We start from the raw sequence: 19,408 nt of genomic DNA on the forward strand, positions 1-19,408 counted from the left end.
CCCAGCTCACTCCTGCTATCTATCCCTCCTTTCCCTGCAGGGCCTGTCCTGTCAGGGGACTCTGTATCCCTAGCCCACCCCTGCTACTCTATCCCTCCCCTCCCCAGGTGAGAGCAGGGACTCTGCATCCCTCTTTCCCATCCTTCCCCCTCCCTGCAAGGCCTGTTCTGCGAGGTGGGGAACTCTGAGCTCTGACCCCTCCGCTGTAGGCTCTGCTTCCAGGATCTGTTCTGTCAGATGAGGGACTGCAACCTCCCCTGGGGAGTCTGCACCTATTCCCTCCTTCTGCACTTAGGGCTTTGTTAGTTGGGGGCTATATGGATGGGGTCATCAGGTGATCTCTCCACCGAGAAGCACTAAAGTGGGGTTGGGGGCTGCTGCCTTTAACTTTTGCAAGGCCCATGTGTAAGGATGGTTTGGAATTTGGAGAGAGTTCCATCCTATCCCTTCCTTGTAGACAGTTACAGTGTCAAAGTCATTGATTCACCGCCAAACCAGGAAATAACTTCGCTCGAATTCTTGGATGGGTAGCTTTGAAAGTGTCTAGCAAAGAATTGCAATCTAGATAACGGGACATCTGTGTAGCAACATATCCAAAATCAACTAATTGGCACACTCAGGATCAGCCTTTACAATGCAATCATGTCACATGCCAAACTCTTCTGTAAAGGAAAAGGCTGATGACAAAGCAGAAGATGATCACTTTCAGTTATGTACAGTGGCACACTGGGACTTTAAGAAGTGGATGTATGAATATCTTATAAAGTGTAGTGGAGTTTTGTGGGCCCCATTCCCACTTGGGGACCCAGGCTTTGGGTTGGATCTCCAGAAATGGTCACATAGTACACAGTGCCAATCCAGGAGGCAGTGCACAGATGGGCAAAAAATTACTCTTGGAAACCCCGGGCCACTGTGGAACCAGACAGTTCCACTGCAGTGGGTTATAGCAGCCTTAAGGCTGCTCAGATTTAGGCCAGCGGCTAACAGCCCCAAAGGAGCATAACTGTAGCAAGGATCAGTGCAGAGTGAGGGTTGAGGATGTGATCTAGAAGCTGCTATACCAGCTGTATGCCACCAGAAGATCCTCCTACCCAGGGGGATTCTCTTGGGCCATACACGACAGCTGCATAACCAGAAAATGCCATCTATCTGGCACAAAGCAGCTATCCCATCCTCAGAATCTGCCTTGTGTATCTTCAGATACATTACTCACCCAGGCCAAAACCCATAATTGACTCCATCCGAGGGCTGTGGACTAGATTCTGCTGTTCTGGAGTAACTCTGTTTACATTTACATGGAGCAATGTGGCCTTAGTGGACTGGAGAATCCAATCCTTAGCCTTCTGCAGCAAACTAGGGTATCCTTAGACTTGGCCATGAACAACAATTCCATTTCATGACAACTTTTGGTTTTGTTCCACATCGGAATGAAAAACCTTTCAAATGTTTTTGTGAAACAGAATTGTGTGGAAACATTGTTCTTGGGTGGAAACGCTTAGGTTTTCAATTCGATAGTTCACCTTTGTGATACCTCTGAGCCTGCCTAAACCTGAGTAACCTCTGCTTAAGCCTGATGGGTCATCCCTGAGTTACCGCTGAGCCTGAGGGCATGTCTACTCTACAAATTAAGTCGACTTAAGTTAAGTCGACATACTGCAGAATTGCATCTAGTTTAAATGTCCACGCTATGCTCCTATTGGCAGTGCACATCCTCACCAGGAGTGCTTGCAGTGATTTAACCGTCATTGTGGGGCACTGACAGCTGGAGCCTTGCAGCCGCCCGAGCAGCAAGAGGCGATGTAAGCAACACAGTATCTACACGGATACTGTGTCAGCCTAAGTACATCAACTTAAACTCTATGCCTCTCACAGACGTGGAGTTACTAAGTCTGTGTAGTGGGCGACTTACGTCAGCGGGCGGGATGTTTTAGTGAAGACACTAAGGCTGGGTCTACACTACAGCGGGGGTCCGACCTAAGATACGCAACTTCAGCTACGTGAATACTGTAGCTGAAGTTGCATATTTTAGGTCGGCTTACCTGGCGGTGAGGACGCGGGAAAGTCGACCGCTGCCGCCAACTCCGCTGCCGCCTCTTGCCGAGGTGGATTTCCGGAGCCGACGGCAGAGCGATCAGGGATCGATTTTACCGCGTCTTCACTAGACGCGGTAAGTCGATCCCCGATAGACCGATTGCTACCCGCCGGATCGGCGGGTAGTGAAGACATGCCCTTACAGAGTTAGGTCAACATAAGCTGCTTTACATCAGCCTAACTCTGTAGTGTAGACCAGGCCTATGTTTGCTTAAGCCTGATGAGTCATCCATGAGCCAGAGAGAGTGAAGTCATCAGAGGCATCAGGTGTTGTGATTGGCTGAACTCTGGCTCGCCCTATTTACAGGTGAGGCCCCATCCAGGTGATCCCAAGGCAGGTATATGGGCTCCAAATGGAAGCAGTCTCTCCAGTCTGATCAACATCACTACCTGGCTGGGAATGCTTCTCTTGCCAATAGTTTCAACAGACTGCCTTGCTCCTGCTCCAGCCGTGCCTGCTTCCATGCTAGCCAGCCCCTTCTCCAGCTGCATCTGCTCCTGCCTCAGCCAGTCACTCTGACAACCCTGAAGCTCCGAAGCTATCCCGTTGGAAACTTACTCAAAATCAGTATGTCTCCATGAAATATTTAGGCTTCAACAAAACAACGTATTTTGACAAAAAAATTATTTGGAAATGTTCTTGACCAGCTGTAGGTATTATCTTACCTACCCAGAAATGGCAGCATTGACAGCTGCCAACAGTGGCAACTCTGGCCACGGAAACATAAATGGACAGATCCACGTTATGTATGCTAGAGTACACCCTCGCTTGCAGTCATTCATTATATATGTAATTTATACCTTTATAGCTGAATGAATAAATCATTCTTTGTGAATTATTCAGCACATTTAGGTCTCCATTTGCTCACCAATCATGATTTCCTCAAATGTATTCCTTATTCAAATTATTTTGACGAATGTCTCTTCCAAGTTTTCTAGTACTGATTGTGAGTATTCTAAATGTGAGGGTTTTTTCCCCTTTAGATGTGATTTGTTATGTGGTATTATTTCCCTTCCCAATACAGACTAGAATCCATCCGATTTGCTTAGAGCTGTGTTGCCTCTGAAGTGCTAACTGGAATAAAAACCTAGTAAAAACCAGTGTGGGCAGATATGAATACACACGGGGAGCAGATCAATTGAATAAGGTGCCATTTTAACATAGCCAGTTTTCAATTTAAACTGGTGGACTTTTTAAAATTTAACTGTTACAGATAAATGACTGCTAATCAAAACTGTTAGTTTTGCACTCTAAATTACCTCTCCCAAAAGCAATGGATTTAAATATACTGGACTTTAAGCCACCTTTGCAGCCTACAGTTTAATCCCTGAGAAATCCTGACGACTGCTTTAACTTGGACCCTGATTGAGGAAGGTATTTAAGCATGTGCCTAACGTTAAGCATGTGAGCAGTCCCATTGTTTTCAGTGGAAGTACTCATGTTTAAAGTTACACTCAAGCTTGCTGAATTAGGGCCTGAGCCACAAGGAACCTGGCAGTCAACATGCTGTAAGAGTTGCCCCAGCAACATCTCTCTTTTCACTAGATACACCCCCTACATTATGGGCCAGGAATGAGACGCATAAGAGGCCTCATAGTTACTTTATGCCAGGGATCGGCAACCTTCGGCACGCGGCATGGTTTGTTTACCTGCAGCGTCCGCAGGTTCGGCCAATCGCAGCTCCCACTGGCTGTGATTCGCTGTTCCAGGCCAGTGGGGGCGGCAGGAAGCAGCGTGGGCCGAGGGATTTGCTGGCCACTGCTTCCTGCAGCCCCCATTGGTCTGGAACGGCGAACCGCGGCTAGTGAGAGCTGCGATCGGCCGAACCTGTGGACGCTGCAGGTAAACAAATTGTTCTGGTCCGCCAGTGGATTTCCCTGACGGGCCGCGTGCCAAAGGTTGCCGATCCCTGCTTTATGCTGTTCAAAGACTTTCCATCTCAGGTGAAATTTTCAAGGAGCCAGTTAAGGCTGCTTTAGTGCTGCAAAGCAGCAAGGAAGGGGCTGAGGACAAACTATATAAAGTGAAAATAAGTACATGTATGAGTACAGCCTGGTGAAAACTTTTGTAAAGAGATGGAGGGCAAAGGCTTTGATTCCCATTAAACTACAACCTCCTAAATAAGTATATCATTTTTAAAAGTAAGAGTATTGTGCTTCCTAGGTTGAAATTGATAAGAAATATCAAAGGTTAAGTGGAAAGTAGAACACTTTTCTAAAAACTTGCATCAGAACTGCCAAACTGATACCACAGGTAAATCATTGCTGGATCTGAGTACCCAACCTGATTCTAACTGTTGCAATTAATGTCAGTTCTTAGGTAAATATTTTTTGTAACTCTGTAAGTTAGCTGCCTAAATAATTGAGGCTTATATAACAAATCCTGCCAGCTACTTAAATTACTGACAGTGTTTCTTTCAATTCTTATCACGGTATTGGCCTGCCCAGTCTTGTCCACTAGCTTCCATGCGCTCTGTATCGAGCCCTACAAGAGTTCAATTAAAAACATTAATAAAACAGTGTAGCTTGTAATTTGTAGAAGAGAATTTAGATCTGTTGGTCATACTGTGCCCTGGATTCAGTGCAAAGTCAGTCAACGTTATAACTAAGTGAACACAACAAATAAAATAACATTAAGGGTTGAATGCACCACTTGATTCACAAGCAAAGAATTTCAAGATCAGGCTTCATGTATTTCGGATTCAGAATCAGAAGATCTCCCAACTTTGAGCATTTTAGTAGTGGAAAATACTACAGAAACATGGTTCAGTGCAGTATTTGGCTGGTCGTTAATCTTTTGCACATCACTTCCAATGGGATGTTACTGTGTGTATATAATGGCACCACAGATATGTTATGACTTGCATATAAGGTTATCAACAATATCTTCTGTTATTTACACTGATTTAAGACTAAGCGTCAAACACAGTAACAAAGGAATTAGGCATTCATGCTTCTATGCCATTTTTATCTCCTGTATTGAAACCAAAATATTGGTGTATGGTACATAGGGAGTGTAAGATGACTGCCTGGTTTGAGAGTTCCTGTCAGAGAACCATATGTACTACAGCATTTAATATGAGTCTGTTTTCTTCTCCATATACCTGTGGAACTCCATTGATGTCAACGTGAGTTATGCATGTGTGGCCAATATGAATGCTATAACAGCTTTAAGTTGGAATTCTCTTGCTGTTTTGTATTAAGATTTGACTTTTAAGACCAAATTTTCAGTCGTGGCCACAACAAATGCACCAGGAAATATGCCAGCTTATCTGCTATGCCTTGCACACTTTTATATTTGCATAAGTGAATTGGTGTGCAGTTACTCAATCTGTGTATGCAGTTTTGGTGTTTTGTTTCATTGAATCTCCTTTTGTTCACATTAATTGCTGTTCATTTGAAGGGCAGTCAGCATAATAACCTTCATTTTGCAATGAATAGGTTGACATAGTAAGAAAACTTATTTTACACACTAACCAGATCTGTTACATAGTCCCTTGCATCTGGGAGATGCCAGAACTGTTATAAAAATGAAATATTGTGTGTATTACTATTGTGTATATTTACCAGCTAATTTAAATATAGGTATCTTGGATGTTTTTTTCTTTTCATCATTGACTAATGACCTAAACTGGTGGTGGCGGTTGTTGTTTTTAATTAAGCCCATTTTGCTTAGGAGAAGTGTGGCCCTAAAGTTAAAGCACAAATTTATTCAAGAGAGTTGGTTTCTTTTCCCAGCTATACCACAGACTTGCTTGGTGATATGTGATAGATCATTCATCCTCTCTTTGTCTCAATTTACTTATCTATCACTTGAAAATAAAAATCCTTACCAACTGAGGCTTATTGCATTGTTATAGAGCACTTTAATATCTTTGGCTGGAAGGTGCATTAGAAGTGGAAAGTAATATATTATTACTTGACAAGAAAAAAGCACCTGAAAACCAAGAGAACTGGATGTTTTGGTCAGTTTGTAAGAGACAAGTAGTTTTCTGGATTTAAGTGACTTATGTCAAGAAAATGTGCTTGTGACAGATAACCCTTATATAAATTTGATTCAGTTCTTAGGCAGGGCATCTTCATAAACTGCTGTTTATTTGTGTTGCAGTAGCTACCAAAGGGCCCAGTCTGAATTGGAACCCTTTCATGATAGGCACTGTAAAATCTCATAGCTGGGGCCCTACCAAATTCATGGTCCATTTTGGTCAATTTCACAGTCATAGGATTTTTAAAATCATAAATTTCATGATTTCAGCTATTTAAATGTGAAATTTCACTGTGTTGTAATTGCAAGGGTCCTGACCCAAAAAGGAGTTTGAGGGGAACAAGGTTATTGTATGGGGGTTGCAGTACTGCTACCCTTACTTCTGCACTGTTGCTGGCGGCAGTTCTACCTTCAGAGCTAGGCAGCTGGAGAGCGGCAGCTGCTGGCCAGGAGCCCAGCTCTGAAGGCAGAGCCGCTGCCAGCAGCAGCACAGAAGTAAGGATGGCCTGGTATGGTATTGCAACCCTTACTTCTGTGTTGCTGCCTGCAGAGCTGAGCCTTCAGTCAGCAGCCGCCACCCTCCAGCCGCTCAGCTCAGAAGGCAGCAGCGCAGAAGTAAGGGTGGCATGGTATGGTATTGCCATCCTTCCTTCTGCACTGCTGCTGGTGGGACGCTGCCTTCAGAGCTTGGATCCTGGCCAACCATTGCCGCTTTCTGGCCACCCAGCTCTGAAAGCCATGCAGAAGTGAGGATGGTAATACCACAACCCCCCTAAAATAACCTTGCGATTCCCCCTGCAACTCCCTTTTGGGTCAGGAGCCCCAATTTGAGAAATGCTGTTCTCCCCTGTGAAGTCTGTATAGATTAGGGTAAAAGCACACAAAAGACCAGATTTCATGGAGGGAGACCAGATTTCACAGACCGTGATGTGTTTTTCATGGCCGTGAATTTGGTAGGGTCCTACTCATAGCATGAACAGTCTCTACCCTAAGAGTTTACAATCTAGTTTAATGGTCTCAAGGTGCATTTGCACTCGCTAGTTAGGTAGTTGGGTAATCAAATGTAGTTTGTGTTCACAGATCTGTGGCCCTCACTCTATGTTGCTGTCACAGCAGTGCATGCCTTTATCAGTTGAAGAGGAATGGAAGCTATAGAAAGCTATGGCTCAGTTGCTGCTTCTTTCAATGTGGAAATTTTGGGACCTGATTCTTCAGTGTTGGTCTAGTTTTATAGTTACAGGTGTAACTCCATGATTTCAATGCAGGTGCTCCAGCATTAAGCTGGAGTAAAGCTATGATGGCTCTCTATCTTTGGATACTAGAGCCTGTAACACAAAACTTCACTTTTCCTCTGTTAGGACATTGGTGTGATGTACACTAAGCATACCCATGAGCCTGGGTCCAGTTTTTATGTGTTGGTACTCAGGCTTGAATACCTGAATCCACATTTGGGAACTCTCATTGAAACCCGGCTCCCGCCATCTGTACTTAAGGTTATTACCTCAGTTGTTGGGATGAATCATTTTCAGAGGTCTGAGATCTCTACGTATGTAAATATATTTGCACAGTGAGTCACATGCATGTTGTTGTTGTGATAAGGTGAATTTTCTTGTTTTGGTGACATTTTTTCAGCCACATTTTGAAGTGACTGAGGTTTCCTCTCTTTCTGTAGGAATGCTCCCCCTATGCTGCTCACTTGTATGATGCTGAGGATCCTTCCACTCCCTTGCGGACAGTGGCAGGACTTTGCCAAGAATACTGTGAGCAGATGTGGCAAAAATGCAGGTCCATGTTTCGCTATCTCTCTATGGACAAAGAATTATTAGTCCTGGAAAACAATATGGCAAAGTTCTGCCGCTATTTGTCACTTGATGATGTGGACTATTGTTTCCCTCGCCTGCTGGTAAATCAGAATCTTAATCAAAACCTTGGGTTAGTGACTGCTGACTCAGAGGGCTGTCTCCAGTTGTGCCTATTAGAGGTAGCTAATGGTCTGCGGAATCCTGTTGCTATGGTGCATGCAAATGATGGAACTCACAGATTTTTCATTGCCGAACAAGTTGGTTTAGTTTGGACCTACCTCCCAGATCGGTCAAGGCTGGAAAAGCCATTTCTGAACATCAGTGAAGCAGTACTTACCTCACCTTGGGAAGGAGACGAGAGAGGTTTTTTAGGTATTGTCTTCCATCCTAAATTCAAATTTAATGGTAAAGTGTATGTCTACTATTCAGTTGAAGTTCATTTTGAAGAGAGAATCCGAATAAGTGAGTTCAGAATTTCTCCTGATGACATGAATACTTTGGACCATAGTTCTGAAAGGTATTGTATACACATTTATCTGTCAAATTTATTTAAGATTTCAAAGAAAATTTCATGCATTTTTAAAGGCCTGCTAACACAATAAACAAGATTAATTTGGCTTAATATTGCTCTTTCGTTCTAATTTTATATGAAGTAAGTCCTAGTCTATTTATACTGTAACTTTAAAGGGGGAAAAGGACATTAATTCATAATTGAGATTTGATTTTAATGTACAAAGGTCAGAAAATTCAAAACCCTTTCCCCAAGAGTAATTGTACCTGCTTCATTTTGCACAGGTATGTATTAAGGTATAAAAGATACATGTTCAATGTGGATGAATTACAGTTGCCCTGGAATAAAACATTTGAATTTCCTAACTGTTGAATATCTAAAGATTTAACTGTAATGTTGCATAAAGTTTTTTGCATTTAATTTCCTTGGTTTGACAGCTGTGTAAGAAAGAAAAAGGAGAGAGAGAAACCTTGACCACAAGTATACTTCTGCGCTGTGAGTCAAGTTCATCCCTACTGGAATGTCACTGAAGTCAATATAAATGAAGTCAGCGATGTTACACCAAAGATTAATTTGGCCCAGTATGCTTAGCTGAGTGATGGTGCATTCCTATGGTGTGTGCATTCAAATAAATGTGTATCTTTTCGAATGAAATAAATACAGTTGCATTTATTTGAATTTGCCATGCTCTTCCTATAATCACACTGTTATGAGCACATTTTGGGCTCATCAACTCAGCACATTTAAAGTTACTAGAAAATAATATTTTAATTCATCACTCTTAAAGCAGAGGCTCTGAAAACCATCTTACTTGCCACTTCATATGCTCATCTATCATACACTTCCTTTCCTTCCCTCCCCACAGTCTCACACGCATTAATATGAAAGGGCTTTCTCCTGTGCTATTGCCCTCATAGACAGCCTCTCTATATCTCTGTTTTGACTATCCATCTCTTTTAAAATGTCCTCCTAAAATCTACCTGTTCTCTCTTCTCAGTGCCTTTCAGTATCTTCTTCAGCTACCCTGAAGTGTTGTATAATTCTGCAGCTATAGTATCTGTTGTTATTTATTACTCTTATAGGCACAAAATTCAGAGAGAGGATGGTTCGGGGTACTAGTTTAGGGCTTGGGAGAGCTCAAGTCCCTGCTGTGCCACCGACTTCCTGTGTGACCTTGGACAGATCAGTTAGCCTCTCTGTGCCTCAGTTTCCCATCTGTAAAATGGGAATTAATACCACATTTCTACCTCACAGGGTGTTGTGAGGATAAATTAATTAAATATTATGAGGTCCCCAGATACCATGGTAATGGGGGACCCTATAAATACCTTAGCTAGATAGAAATGTGTAATAATTATGCAACTTCCTGAGATACATTTGTATGAGACACTATATAAGATAATTCTAATTACTATATATGCCAAACCAAAATATGCACAGTAAATTATGAAATGTGTGAAGTGCATAGAGTATTATTTAAAAAGAATACATTTTGCATGTAATAATCTTATGCATTTTAAAAGTTTCCATTACAGTGAATTGGAGCATCCTATTCTTCTAAAACAAGGCATCCCTGAAGGCAGTGTAAGGTTTTGGTTTCATAAATGTTGATGTTTCATTGCTTAATATACGGAATTAAGGCACAGGCCAAACATATTAACTGCACTATTTTTAAGCATAACTATATTTTTCTTATTAAAAATGTTTTACGGATTCTGAGTTAGCTAATCTGATTCTGCTCTTGCTCTGCACCTACAGTGCAAAGATAATTGAAGTTTTGCATGTAGGACAAAGCAGGACTGATTTATAAAGTTTATAATCTGGGGTAGGACCGTAAAATTACAGTTTTATGAGAGCACTGAATATTATTCATTTTAATATCTTTATGCTAGCACCCACAATGTGTTAGGTACTTTCCAAACACTCAAGAATGAGGATCCTTGCTCCAAAGAAGTCACAATCTAGTGACAGACAGAGGCTAGGGGAAGAGGAATGACAGTTTATGTATGTCAGCTTAGTTCCCTTTAGGCAGAATGGCAGAAGTGAGTCTTTAAAAGGAATTTAGATGTGAACAGGAGAAGAGCCTTGAGAAATGAATCAGCGGCCTAAACCTGCAAACGTTTACTCTCATGCTGTGCTGTTGAATGAAGACCCATCAGGCTCTAAGTTTGTAACCTCTTCCATAACTACTACAATGTTCATTACAAAAATAGATTCATGCTGCAACCTGAAAAAAGCAAACCCTGGTCCTGCTGTCCTTACGTTGGCAAGGCTTCCATTGACTTCACTGTGAATATTCTCCAGAGGTGGATAGTCAGGCCTGCAACCCTGCTTGGGGTTCCATTAGCATTAAGAGTGAGAATGTATATGTTCTATTTGCCTTCAGGTTTATTAATAACTCAGTTTGTCTTGCTGTACTGAAAAATCCCTTTGCTTTGGGAGCAGCTGAACAGAAAGCAGGTTTCTATTGCTTACAGTATCCTTCTTCACTTTTACACGTGGGTAGTGTTTTGATCTGCTGTTGAACAGCTACTCCATTCTAGAGGTGATGAAGTTTAGTGGTGGATGAATTGATCCTTACGTGGCTAGTTTATCTGTTTACAGTGCGCTTTAGGATCTTTCAAAAGGAGAGGGGACAACATTAATGCAACATATTGCAATTTGTTGTTATCTGATCAATTATTTTTACAGATATTAGAGACTGTCAACCTGAAATACAGGGTTTTTTTTAAATAAGAAAGTAAAATACATTTCAAGTGTTACACTTGCCCCGAATCACACTGCCAGAATGTGTATTTTTTTTAATCATGTTTTCTTATATTTAATTGTTTGCTATACTTAGTGATGCCAAATGCACGAAGTAAAAAAGCTGAAAACAGATTTCTTTCCTCAAATTTCTTTCAGTTAACAAAAATGTTAGGTGTTGTTTTGAACAATAATCAGAATACTTGTGTTGACAGAGTGTGAATATGTTAAGGATGTCCCTTTAAAAATAATTTAAGTTTGTGGTTCAGTAATTTACAGATTCCAGGAGCAAGTGAAATATGCATCTGTAATTCTCCTTAATCATTTGTGCCTCAAGCCTTGAGTTTTATTGTTGTTATTTAATATTTGTAAAGAAGTAGCTCTGAACGCTCCAGTCAGAATTGTAGCCGCATTGTGCTGGGCGCTGTGCAAATGCACAAGTAGACCTCGGTCCTACACCTTATAGCTTACAGTCTGATTGGAAACGAGAAGCAACAAACAAAAGGCACGAAGAGGGGGAGGACAGGGGTAACAAAAAAAAAATACAGGTTACACAGGTTCCTTACTGTACAATGTGATGGTTCCATATAATTTAAAATGTTGTGAATTTATCTAAAATAATAAAATCAACTGTCTGCCCTGTTGCACCATTTGGGATTCCAGATGACTAGTGCACAATACTGTATGGCTCAAAAAATAGTGTGTCTGAAATCAAAAGCTGGCCCACTGTGTGTAGCACGTAAAAGAAACATCTCTGATTTCTCTAGAGCGAGGACAAAGCAAAATTCTATAACCAGGGTCTGGAGGAAGATTTGTGTTTTTCCTGGTCCGCATACAGTGTGCTACTGTGCCTTTTGATTATAACTTACCCAATGTTGATAATGCTTCATTCCTGTTTATGATCAGGATAATTCTGGAGGTAGAAGAGCCAGCTTCCAATCACAATGGAGGAGAGCTACTCTTTGGATATGATGGTTATCTTTACATATTTACTGGGGATGGAGGCATGGCTGGCGATCCTTTTGGGACGTTTGGAAATGCTCAAAACAAGTATGAGCCTCTAAGTCTGTGTGCAACTTTGTGTGTTGGGGGCAGGGAGGGGGGAAGTAAAAGAAATAAGCCATGGGGAGAGGAACTGCATTTTTCTAGGTTTCAAAGTAGCAGCCGTGTTAGTCTGTATCTGCAAAAAGAACAGGAGTACTTGTGGCACCTTAGAGACTAACAAATTTATTTGAGCATAAGCTTTCGTGGGCTACAGCCCACTTCATTGGATGCATGTAGTGGAAAATACAGTAGGAAGATATATATATACACAGAGAACATGAAACAATGGGTGTTACCATACACACTATAAGGAGAGTGATCAGTGAAGGTGAGCTTTTATCAGAGGAGAGAAAAAGAACTGTTTGTAGTGGTAATGAAAATGGCCCATTTCCGGCAATTGACAAGGAGATATGAGGAACTGTAGGGGGAGGGGGGAAATAAGCATGGGGAAATATACCGAGCAGGGGTATTCTGTCTGCTACCCAAGATCCATAAACCTGGAAATCCTGGATGCCCCATCATCTCAGGCATTGGCACCCTGACAGCAGGATTGTCTGGCTATGTAGACTCCCTCCTCAGGCCCTACGCTACCAGCACTCCTAGCTATCTTCAAGACACTTCCTGAGGAAACTACAATCCATTAGTGATCTTCCTGAAACACCATCCTAGCCACTATGGATGTAGAAGCCCTCTACACCAACATTCCACACAAAGATGGACTACAAGCCATCAGGAACAGTATCCCCGATAATGTCACGGCAAACCTGGTGGCTGAACTTTGTAACTTTGTCCTCACCCATAACTATTTCACATTTGGGGACAATGTGTACTTTCAAATCAGTGGCACTGCTATGGGTACCTGCATGGCCCCATAGTATGCCAACATTTTTATGGCTGACTTAGAACAACACTTCCTCAGCTCTCGTCCCCTAACGCCCCTACTTTACTTGCGCTACAGTGATGACATCTTCATCATCTGGACCCATGGAAAAGAAGCCCTTGAGGAATTCCATCATGATTTCAACAATTTCCACCCCACCATCAACCTCAGCCTAGACCAGTCCACACAAGAGATCCACTTCGTGGACACTACAGTACTAATAAACGATGGCCACATAAACACCACCCTATACTGGAAAACTACTGACCGCTATACTTACCTACGTGCCTCCAGCTTTCATCCAGACCACACCACTCGATCCATTGTCTACACTGCAGCCAAGCTCTACGATATAATCGCATTTGCTTCAACCCCTCAGACAGAGACAAACACCTAAAAGATCTCTATCAAGCGTTCTTACAACTACAATACCCACCTGCTGAAGTGAAAAAACAGATTGACAGAGCCAGAAGAGTACCCAGAAGTCACCTACTACAGGACAGGCCCAACAAAGAAAGTAACAGAACGCCACTAGCCATCACCTTCAGCCCCCATCTAAAACCTGTCCAGCGCATCATCAAGGATCTACAACCTATCCTGAAGGACGATCCATCACTCTCACAGATCTTGAGAGACAGGCCAGTCCTTGCTTACAGACAGCCCCCAAACCTGAAGCAAATACTCACCAGCAACCACACAACAAAAACACTAACCCAGGAACCTATCCTTGCAACAAAGCCCGTTGCCAACTCTGTCCACATATCTATTCAGGGGATATCATCATAGGACCTAATCACATCAGCCACACTATCAGAGGCTCGTTCACCTGCACATCTACCAATGTGATATATGCCATCATGTGCCAGCAATGCCCCTTTGCCATGTACATTGGCCAAACCGGATGGTCTCTACGCAAAAGAATAAATGAACACAAATCAGACGTCAAGAATTATAACAGTCAAAAACCAGTTGGAGAACACTTCAATCTCCCTGGCCAATCGATTACAGACCTAAAAGTCGCAATATTACAACAAAAAAACTTCAAAAACAGACTCCAATGAGAGACTGCTGAATTGGAATTAATTTGCAAATTGGACACCATTAAATTAGGCTTGAATAAAGACTGGGAGTGGATGGGCCATTACACAAAGTAAAACTATTTCCCCATGCTTAACCCCCCCCACCCCCCCCAGTTCCTCATATCTCCTTGTCAATTGCTGGAAATGGGCCATTTTCATTACCACTACAAACAGTTCTTTTTCTCTCCTGCTGATAAAAGCTCACCTTCACTGATCACTCTCCTTATAGTGTGTATGGTAACACCCATTGTTTCATGTTCTCTGTATATATATATATCTTCCTACTGTATTTTCCACTACATGCATCTGATGAAGTGGGCTGTAGCCCATGAAAGCTTATGCTCAAATAAATTTGTTAGTTTCTAAGGTGCCACAAGTACTCCTGTTCTTTTTGTATTTTTCTAGTTATGTTTATTGTTTCCTTAAATGTGTAATTCCAGTTTCCTCAACAGACATTAAAGCAGTATTCTTGTCTTTTGAAGGTAAAAATTACAGGAATTATAGAAAATGCCTTTGGTTTTAATTTCATGCTATAATGCAATAAAACCTAGATATGTTGACTCCAAGTCCTGTGGCTTATCCATTAGACCATGTTTCCATTAAACCAAAATGTCTTCATTTAAAAATAAATAATTCAGAACGGAGCTCTTCCCTAATCTAGATTATGCAATTTTGCAATGCTGAACAAACACCCACAATACTTACATTTGGAAATTAGCTGCTGACTATGCACTGCATTTCGTTTTCCTTACACTTTCAGTATGTAGCATAGTTGCCATAATGAACCAAGTGCTGTCATAAATCTTGTTACTATATAGGAAGCTTTGTTACTGCAACCCTTTCTTTGCATATTAAGCATTGTTATTATGCTAATTTACATTACAACAGTAACGAATGTGTTTTTTAAAGAGCTATTAAAATCTGAAACACAAACCCAATTTTTAGCCACAATATACTGAACTGAGCCCAGTTTTCTAGGATCTAGATGGGGACTATAGAACTTTTCACTTCCAAGACACCAGTTTAAATCTGCCATGTTGGTAGTCCCAAAAAGTCATTACTATATGAAGGCTGTTCAGTGGCCCATGCAAAATGAGATGGATGGTCTTGGTCCAGTTGCTTAAGTACAAATATCCAGATAACAAAAAGTTCTACCACAACTGGCACCCTTGTTGGCAGCAAAGAGGCCAATGTCTGATTGGGCAAGGAAACTGCCCTCACCCTGGGAGGTGATCCCATTAATCTTCCCTGCTGGATCTTGGTGAGGAAGCTTGCACTGCTGCCGCCACCTATTCTGGGGATAAATAGAGGGCTTCCGTCCATCTGGCATTTTTCATGAGCAATAAATTCACTTAGGCTGCAGTCCTGCAAACGCTAACCTGACAATTTAACTTTTCTCCCATTCTCCCATAGCAGTCACACTGAGGTCTATAGATCTCCTCAGATGCTTAAAGTGAAATGTGTGAATGTTTGCAGAATCAGGGCCTTAATTTTTTACTTAAATCAGTTTTTCTTTTGTATGTAAGACTAAATCCTGCCCTCATTAAAGCTCTTGGCAAAGTTCTAGCTTACTTTAAACTGCATAGATTGGCTGCCATAAACTTCAACTACATTAATTTTTGATGCACTGAAAAACTTGTTTTCTGAAATAGAAATTATGAAATCTTAGACTGCATTTTAAAAAAACAACTTATCTTTGGTTAAGAATATGTGTTTAAGAGAGTGCTGTCTTTTCCCCTCTCTCTCTCTCTCTCTCTCTCTCTCTTTTGAACAAATACAGATCAGCATTGCTAGGCAAGGTGTTACGGATCAATGTGGACAATAATGACCGTGGGCCTCTTTATAGAATCCCTCCAGACAACCCTTTTGTTAGTGACCCAAAAGCTCGACCTGAAGTCTATGCATACGGGGTGAGAAATATGTGGCGCTGCTCTTTCGATAGGGGCGAACCCTACACAAAGGAAGGGAAAGGGCGACTTTTCTGCGGAGATGTAGGACAGAATAAATTTGAAGAAGTTGACATTATAGAGAAAGGAAAAAATTATGGCTGGAGAGCAAGGGAAGGATTCAGCTGTTATGATAAGAAACTTTGCACCAATTCCTCACTAGGTAATTATACACTCTAAATAAATGACCTTGATATTGGGTGGTGCCTGCTCTTCCATTATTGACTTCTGCTTTCACAGTTGATTGTGCAGTTGCAAACATGTATTTTTGGGTTTAAACTTGGCATATACAGCCTCATCCTGGGAGCAAGCTGACTTGAGAAGTTACATTAAAAATGTTTGCCATTTCTGAGTTACGAGAAAAATGAACTGAACTTTAATGCCCTGGCTATTCCACTTCTTAGCCAAATGTGCTGCTAATTATACCAAACTGTACCAAGTTTTCATGGTGGTTCTGTGATATGGACAAATATGCATGAGGGACAACTTTCATTTTTGCTACATAAGCAACAATTATATGCAAGTCTGTGGAAGTCAGAGCTATTTGCTTTATCCAACACCTAGCCCCTGAGATATTAACATTTTACTTATTTATCTCCATAACTTATAAATGGTTTAGCTTCATAAAGAGAGATTCTTCAAGCTATTATTCCTCTACATGGATTGGTCACTCTGCCAGCTTTTAAAAGGCTACTCTGTATGCAGTGTGATGGTTTATTTTTTTTAATCCCAAAAGGAAAACACTCTTAACTTTTTATTTTTAACACTTGGGCTCAGTACACATGCTGTCTGCTACAGTTTGGTCAACATAGTAAATCTCAGGGCACGCCATGCCATAAATGTGTCTGGATTTTGGGCCACAGCTTCAGTGGGAGTAAATTGGCATATCTTCACTGCAGCCAATGAAGTGACACCACTTTACACCAGCCAAGCATCCGGCCCATTGTGTTTTTATGTTGTTCAACACCCTACTTTTTTCTTTTTGCCATATAAACATCATTTTCCTATGAATTTAAATATAAGGAAATTGGTACATGGGAAAGGACGTTAAGAGCTATAAAATGTGGGTTAATGGGTTGGAAGGCACGTGGCACATTTTAAGTCTGAATTCTCTTCCTTCTGCCACTGAAAAAATAGCCTTTTAAGTGTCCTTTTAATGCCTTTCTGTGTGTCAGTTAGTTAAGCTACGTTAATGGGAACCTCTTTATCAGTGACACGGTGGGTTCAGAACAGTTTCTGATGCTTTCATAGATTCTTTAAAATTAAAAAGATTGAGTTGTCAGAAGTAACTACTTTAGATGGATATACAAAAATGATACAGCATAGCTTCCCATCTGCCCTGACCCTTACAATACATGAATGCACCATATAGTTAAGGGGAGTGGGAAGGGCTTGGCAGCTCTCAGGATCAGGTCCAGTGTTATGTTGTGTAAACTGCTTTCTTTATGGAAACAGCTCATTAATTTTCTTGTCCTCAACAAGGGATTTCCCATCTGGCCTTCCTCACCCACAGTACCCTCATCTTCCCAAGGCAGAGAGTTACATTTGTTGACAGAAGAGGGCTGCCTAGGATTCCCTTCAGATCTCATCAGTGCCCATTCTAGCTCAGCTACAGCGGTCGCTTCAGAGAGATGAGGCTCTAGAGCAGTGGGCTGAGTGTCAAGCTGCCATTCAAGGCTCTCCCAGAGCCAGTCGCGGGAGTACTCGCTGAGAGACTGCAGGAGAGTGCTGAGCCCTTTGGATTCCCAGCAAATAAGTGTGGGGGAAAACAGGATGGGGAGAGAAATACATTTCCCTTCTCCAATTTCCTAGCTGCTGTGAGGGAGAAGAGGGATAGAGAGGAGAAATGCATGACCTCTTGCCCCCATATACACGTGCCCTCTGTCCCTATATTCAGGAGAGAGGGAGGAGAGGGAGGAAACTTTTAAGATGGAGCCCTAGAGAGCCACAAAATGACTCTCTACCCTGGCAATGTTTTGTGGTGATTTCATGCAGATTTTGCATCAAATATGGCAACACTGTCAGGATGTCTCACCGCAATTATTTTGTGGCTCTTCAAGGTTAAGTTCCTCTACTTCAGAGTGACATGAGAGTTTCCCTCTGACAGGGTTGTGAATATGCCGTTTCTTTCATGCTTGCAAGCCCTGTTCTAGAGGGGAGAGACCAGGCTCAGAGATACAGCTACCCTGTTTCCCCGAAAATAAGACAGTGTCTTATATTAATTTTTGCTCCCAAAGATGCGCTAGGTCTTATTTTCAGGGGAGGTCTTATTTTTCCTGGAGCTTCGGGGCCTTATATTCCGGGGTGGCCTTATTATCGGGGAGGTCTTATTTTTGGGGGGATGCCTTATATTACAGCGAGAGGCAAAACTGGAAGTAGGTCTTATTTTCGGGGGATGTCTTATTTTCGGGGAAACAGGGTAGGCATCTTCCATGACAGCATGGAGCTAATCACAGAGCCCTTAGGTCCACCGCTAAGTGTACAAAATAATTTAAGTACTGGGTCAGTTTCTTAGTAAGGAGCCCCTAGTTATCACAGCCATTTGGGAGAAGAGACCCAAAAGGCCAAAGTGTAATAAAAATAAATTTGACTCCATTCAGTAGTTGATTTAGCACGGAACAAGAAGCTGGATGAGAACTTGATAGTACACATCCCTGTCTAGTAACTATCTACCATTTTATTGATAGAAAAGCTATTCTGTATCCTACTTAAAACAAGGCAAGACACAATATCTTCTCCCCTCTACAGATGATGTGCTTCCAATTTATGCTTATCCACACAAAATGGGGAAATCTGTTACAGGAGGCTATGTCTATCGGGGTTGTGAGTCTCCAAACCTGAATGGGCTGTACATATTTGGTGATTTTATGAATGGGTAAGTCCAGTTGCTCAGCAAGCATTACCCACAGCTGAAATCCTCCATTTTGCTCCATACGTCTGCAAATGCTTCTGCAGTGTAACCCTCGCTGACTTACTGCTCTTTGGTTGGTTTATTCTGAGTGCAATCCCTTATTGCATATTACAAATGATTCACGTAACATGTTTTCATGTAACCATTATTCCATGTTGTTGTGAAGGTATATGATTATCACAACAGCAGTAGATGTTGCTGATTCACTTGGTGTCAGTTCATGTGAATGGATGTGGCTTTGACATTGATTTAAAACCATAAAAGGAGAGTAAATGACCATTCTGTATTTTGGTGCATCTTTAATGCAGTGTACTGTCCAGCCACAGGAGGTATTTCCAGTCACAGGAGGTGCCTAACTCCCATTGAAATTAATGGGAATTAGGCACCTAAATACCCGTGAGAGTCTGTGTCCAT

General features: G+C 41.8%; 1 protein-coding gene across 1 annotated transcript in view; it reads left to right on the top strand.

The window, feature by feature from the left end:
• HHIPL1 (HHIP like 1) overlaps positions 1-19,408 on the top strand; it is a 35,574-nt gene that overhangs the window by 5,498 nt on the left and 10,668 nt on the right. The window contains exons 2-5 of the mRNA XM_024214676.3: positions 7,749-8,395; positions 12,041-12,184; positions 15,918-16,246; positions 18,832-18,958. Of these exons, the coding sequence (XP_024070444.2) occupies positions 7,749-8,395; positions 12,041-12,184; positions 15,918-16,246; positions 18,832-18,958 (1,247 nt within the window). The remainder of the gene's footprint in view (positions 1-7,748; positions 8,396-12,040; positions 12,185-15,917; positions 16,247-18,831; positions 18,959-19,408) is intronic.

The sequence above is a fragment of the Terrapene carolina genome, unplaced genomic scaffold, assembly GCF_002925995.2.
Source record: "Terrapene carolina triunguis isolate 2854851 unplaced genomic scaffold, T_m_triunguis-2.0 Scaffold96, whole genome shotgun sequence".
Classification (NCBI taxonomy): Eukaryota; Metazoa; Chordata; order Testudines; family Emydidae; genus Terrapene; species Terrapene triunguis.